Source organism: Camelina sativa, unplaced genomic scaffold, assembly GCF_000633955.1.
Source record: "Camelina sativa cultivar DH55 unplaced genomic scaffold, Cs unpScaffold00665, whole genome shotgun sequence".
Classification (NCBI taxonomy): Eukaryota; Viridiplantae; Streptophyta; class Magnoliopsida; order Brassicales; family Brassicaceae; genus Camelina; species Camelina sativa.
Window position 1 is genome coordinate 6,909 of NW_010921802.1, and position 6,435 is coordinate 13,343.

The 6,435-nt window shown below is 34.0% G+C and overlaps 1 protein-coding gene across 1 annotated transcript; it reads right to left on the reverse strand.

The window, feature by feature from the left end:
- Nucleotides 1-3,619: 3,619 nt before the first annotated feature.
- Nucleotides 3,620-5,843, reverse strand: LOC104773829 (ammonium transporter 1 member 2-like). The gene has a single exon (XM_019242753.1). The coding sequence runs from the start codon at nt 5,210-5,212 to the stop codon at nt 3,776-3,778; it is 1,437 nt and encodes a 478-aa protein (XP_019098298.1). The 5' UTR covers nt 5,213-5,843; the 3' UTR covers nt 3,620-3,775.
- Nucleotides 5,844-6,435: the final 592 nt, after the last annotated feature.

Genomic DNA, 6,435 nt, shown 5'->3' on the forward strand with positions numbered 1-6,435 from the left:
CGACCGATGCAAGCTATGCATCGATCGACGCAACGTCGAGCACCGTGGTTTCCCCGAAGCTTCTCGCCGGATTTCGTTCCTACAACCACAAAACTCAATCCCAAGCCACAAGAAAGCTTCCTAACGTCCATAGCAACAATCTAATACGTCTAACAACATACAACAAGCAAACTACTGAATTCTCTAGCTTAGATAAGCCATGGTCCTGCATTTACCTGTGCCAAGACGAATCTGAACAACAAACAAGCAAAAACACGCTTCTAGGAAGCTCCTACAACAATCCCAGCTACAGATCTCACCAAGAAACGCCCCAAATCTCCAGAAATCACCAAGAACTCTCAAGAACTTTTCTCTCTTTTCTTTTCTCTCCCAGAAACGGCCAAACACCAATGAGACAAAAAGAAAACGAGTTAAGGGTTTTCCCTTTCTCTTTTCCCCAAAACGCAGCGTTTGACTTAAGTCAAAACGCACAGAATTGACCCAGCATCGACCGATGCTCCTACTGCATCGATCGATGCACATCCCAAACCGGAATTCCGGTTCACGGATGTTACAACACCCGAGATCGAGTCCCGGCTCCTACGAATGTAGGAAGTTGGCTAATGGGCCGGCCAGTTGTGGCCCAATGATTGAAAGAAAAAAAAATTTTGGTATTGGAGTTTGATGGGTTAACAAGTTGTGTGGTAGTCTAAAAAAAGGGTTTTCAATGAAAAAATGTGACGAAGTTAACGAGCAAGAACAAGAAGAATAGTATAACGAAGAACCGGACGGTAAAACTAACAATGACAATTACCATAAAATTTGATAATGAAAATGACAAGAAAAAATATGAATAATAAGAAAACATTAAATAAAAAAATACGAAAACATAGGTGATAGCGATCAATTAAATATGAAAAATAAGATAAATTCATGATTATAAATATTTTTTGTTTTTCTGGTGGTCAAAGAAATGGGTTAGGAGGTGTGAGATCACCAATTTGATCCGCCTGGCCTAGATTTCGAATTTTTTTATCATATTTAATTTTAAAATACAATTATTTTTATATTTTTAAAAATTGTATATCTGAAATTTAATTTTTTCTTTATAAGTAATTTAAAATTTTCTATAAGATAATATTTTTTTACCGTCATCAACCATATATAATTTTTATTAAATTATATCAAATAAACCCACGCGGGTACAAAACCTAGTTATCAAAATAATAAGTAGAAAACAAAGAATAGGGTATATTTGGATCCGAACGGAACCAAACCATATTGTAAGTATTCAAAATAATATACAACAAAGGGAACATTAAACATTAACACATAAGTTTACAAAAAAAAACATTAAACATAAAAAAATGAAAATACGCATAAATAATTTATTCACCATTTCACTTTTAGCCAGCCACAAGTTATCTCTTCCCAGAAGTGCATGAAACACTCTTTTTATTCTTTGAATTCTTTCATCCTATTAAAAGCCTTCTCTCCCACCTAAGGCCTGGTCGAATGAGCTTCCGGATACCGCATCCTCATCTTCGTAATGATAGGCAAATCCACCATGACAATGATTTCAACGATCTGTGCTGATAGTAGCTTCCATCCTCCGCCCATCAGCAGTCCGTACGGCCTACTGCCATCGCCCGAATAAACAAATTCAGTCCCAAAATAATAGAAATCAAAACCCAAACCCAAATCAAATTCAGCTTTTTATGTAGTTTAGCGGTGAGAATATCAATAATTTATGTAATTTAGTGGTGAAGTCATATCAACTTTTTACTCTATTTTTCGAATCATATTTAATATCTTAATATAAAAAATCATGCACTAATACAACAATTAGGCAATGCATATATAGGACATACAAAATACTGTATTTATTAAAATAAATAGAATGATTAACAAAGATCAAATAGCTACATTTTAAAAAATTATGAAAAGTATATGAACAAAAATAAACCAGAATTAAATTGATTAACAAATATCATATATGTAAAATGCTTTATTTTATGGTCAATTTCAAGAAAAAGAAGTATTAGATTATATTTGAAAGCTTGAGTTATTAATAGACATTTGATATAAAATAAAATAATTTAAAAATATTGTGGGTAGATAACTATTTGGAATTATGATTTTCTCAAAAGTTAATGTTGCAGGCTAGTGTTTTGTTTCTCACTGAATAGACACGACTATGCATAGTATATTATATGCATTGGCAACTATCTATTCATTCAGTAAATTGTTTTGGTACATATCATGAAAGTATTTTACTTAAAAGTAGAGTACGAGGGGATATCATATTCCACTAGGGAAGACTAGAAAATAGGTTCATCATATTCCACTAGGGAAGACTAGAAAATAGGTTTTTATACTTTGAAAAAAAAAAACAATTTGCATAATTTATACTTTTGCCATTTAAGTCGATATTCTCAATAGTGACGAGATTGTCTGTTTAATTAATTGAAGACATGAATGGGGGGTAAGGGGCGCTCAAGCTGAGTGGGTGGATTAATGGTCGAATACTTTCTAAATTTATGGTGGTACAGGAAAGGAGAAACTACAAGGTACAATACTATATTGCCAGATTTCTGTATTAAACTGTGATGATATCTGCAGTCTTAAATAATTTGGAATCACACAAGTTGGAAGCTCACAAGTTGTGAATCGCACAAGTTGTGAATCGGAAGCGTCCGAAGATTTAAGAAAGCATTTGTCAATTACTCAAACCTGTTCCATAGTTTAATGCCGAGTAGATTCGTAAATTATTATGAAAACTAGAGTTTGAACTAAAAAAAATACAGTTTATCAAGCAAGTGCGGCGGGCTGCAAGAAAAAAACGAAGAAGAAGAAGTAATTAGGTTTTCAATTCACACGTGGTTTTCTGCTGTTCAATTTTATAATTTTAATATTTATGGAAATAAAAGAGATAGCCAATGAGAAAGAATTTTGGAAACAGCTTTTTCCTTTTTTTCTCTATATATTATCATGTTGCTAATGTGATTATGTGTCCTGTATAATAAAATAGGAATCATTTTATAACCAAGTTTTTTTGTTTAGTTTTTTGGGTACCAATATGTTTTAATTGTTTATTTTAGAATTATATCTCAAAAATAATTTAAGATTTCAGCATAGTTTAGAATTTTGTATATACTATAAACATATCAAATATCTTAATATATTTTATTTGAATAATTTAAGATATTAATAATGCATTACCTGATATGTATTAGATGATATTGCATTATCTGAAAAGGGACTGTAAAATAATTATTATAGTGTCAAAAATGGAATTTTTTTTTTCTGCTCTTCCAAGTATCCCTCTTTATAGATACCAACACTAAAAGAGATGAGAAACTCTTGAGTAACATTTTAATAATTAACTCTTTTTTGTGATCTTGAATTCTTCCCTCAAATTATGATACTTTAAGGGCTGTATTTGTTAGAGATCAACATTTTGAGGAAAAATTCTGTAACTGCATTTATATCAATTTGTAATATACGGATTACAAAATCCAAAATATTAAATTTCTTTTAACAGTGTTGATTTAGTATTACGTTAAGAATATTATTGTTTTTCTTCTAAAAGAATTATTATTAGAGATAAACAAATTATACTGTGCATAGCACGGGGATAAATACTAGTATAAGATATTTTCATTGTCATTTTTTTTACTAATACAATATGTTCTTCCATCGTAGTGGAACATAATTCGCACTTTAGATATTTTGTTTACGGAAAATAATCTTAGTAAGTAGATAAAAATCAAGCACCGGCTAGGGACTCCATCGTCTAGTCCATTTCCAGTTTGTATGCGACCCCACCGTGACATGTTTTATCAATTCCCTCCACCTCTTCCTCCTCGGAAATTCTCAGAAGATTGGTCTTATGTAACCAATAAAACAATGGTCCCATCGTTAAGGTCACCCAACCGACGATCGCAAGTATCCCAATGATCTGTGCTACAAGTAGCTTTGATCCACCTCCCAAAAAGAGACCATACGGCCTACCACCTTCTAGAGGGTACACTTCGTTAACATACTCTTCATTGGCGAACAGTCCTGTAAAGATTAATCCCCAACCACCGCAGCCGCCGTGTAGCTGTGCAGCCAGCAGTGGATCATCGTATCTATGTTTTTTAGCCAGCTCCTCTAGCCCGATCAGAGTTAAAGACGCCACAAAACCACAAAGGATTGCGGCCCAAGGTTCTACAATTGCGCAACCCGATGTTATGGCAACAAGGCCACTGAGTAACCCGCTACAAACATGGAAAATATTCCAGTGACCAACAAGAAGACGCTTACAAAACAAGGTGGTTAATGTCGCCGAGCTTCCAGCTAGCGTCGTGGTGACAGCAGTTCTTCCTATCGCACTCCATTGGCCGTAGTAGGGACGAGATTGGTCGTAACTTTTCAAAATCGTGAGGAATGAACCAGCATTAAACCCATACCATCCGAACCACAACAAGAAGGTACCAAGCACTACAAGAGATGCATTATGGCCATGGATTGCTAGGCATTGACCTGATCCGTTGAATCGGCCAATTCTTGGTCCTACAATGTAGGATCCCCAAAAACCAGCTATTCCACCCACCAAGTGAACAACTCCCGAACCGGAAAAATCAATTGTGCCAGGGCCTAACAGTAGTTTCTTATCAGACCGTGTTGGACTAGCCCATCCATCATTCGACCAGAACCAGTGGGAGATTGTTGGATAGACAAGACCAATTAGATAAGGGGAGTATAGAAGGTAACCAACAAACTTTGTGCGCTCTGCCATAGATCCATTTGTTATACCAGAGACTGTGATGGCGAAAGTCCATTGGAAAACAAAAAATCCATAGTCATAGCGATAGTCTTCTGGAAAAGAGCTTAAGCCAAAGAAGTTTTGATTTCCACCAATGAAACCGTTAGAAGGTGTACCAAAGGCAAGAGCAAACCCAAACAGATAGTATGAGATGGCACCTGAGGCAGCATCAATGATACTTGTAAACAAGGTGTTTATGGCATTTTTTGCCCGTACAGAACCAGTGCTTAGCAAGGCAAAGCCTAGCTGCATGGTAAAAACAATGTAGGCAGAGAAAATAAGATATGATGCGTCGACAGCAAAGGTTGTGTCAGACAATTTTTTAGATATAGTAGAGATGTGAGAACAGAGGAGGGATGCGGCAGCCATGGCAGCTGCCGAAGTATTCAAGTTAGAGGTTTGTGTGTCAGTGGAAAAAGACATGGCGTTGGTGGTTAATGTGTTTGTCAATTGAGCCTAACTAGGTTATATAGTGATACTTGAAGGAAATACTCTTGATATACCGTAAAAGAAAAAGGAAAAAAACTCCTGAAATATATTTATTCGTGATTATCAATCAACTATCAATCAATCAGTAAGGTTCTGTTTTAGTGGTTTAGGAGCCATGAGTACTACTAGTTCTATATTAGAGGAGATGCTTTATATTTTATTCATGAGTACTACTAGTCCTATTAGAGGAGATGCTTTATATTTTATTCATGAGTACTACTAGTCACTGATTGAGATCTCTCACATCACAAGAGTTTAAAGGATTGAGGTTTTGACAAGTAGACAAAAAGGAACGAGTTTAAACCAATGTATAGCTTACCATTACGATTCACAATTCAGAGCTCTGTCAGATCTCTAAGATTTTGAACTCTAGACGATATTATTAGGTCAGTCTTTTCTTGTCAAGAAAAGCAATGAATTATGCTAAACTATTTAGGGTTTTGAGCTTTTACACAAACTCTAAACGCCTAAATCTTCTAGTATCTAATTGGTATTTTACTAATAATTACTAAATGTTTTTTTTTTTTTTGAATTATCTTTTCAAGCTTCTAGATGTATTCACAGGGTTTGGTTTAAACTTTAAAGCAAGCTGGACAGTGGTTACCTGTAACCTGTAGGCTCTTGTAGCCAAACCCAAGGCCTGCAGCAGAGCCGTGCAGCAGTAATAAGAAAAGAAGCAACCGCTTATGGCATCCAATTTTTTTTAAAAAAATATAAGTATATAATTTAATAAAGTCATATAGTTTATCCTTAATAAAAATATATAACTATGTAAATATAGGTTCATAAATTTTTCTTACAAGTTACAACGTTATAAACTATGGATTTCTACAATCTAATTTTAAACATAGACTTATTATATTAATTAATTAAAAAGAACTAGTTATATGACATACTCTCACTTAGTTAAACAATTAGGATTACAAATTCATTTTTGATAGCTTTCTATTTCGTGTTAAGGCTTTCTCATATTTTGATTCTATGGTAACATAGTGACAAATTTTCTTTCAACGTCTTTTTACTAAATTAAAACTAGTTTTTATTTGCTATCTCTATTTATTCTATTTTTTTTATATGACTGAAGTTATCAAATTATATTATGTTAATGTTTAAGAACTAATATTTCGTTTCACTTTCTCTTTATTTTTATTTTTTTG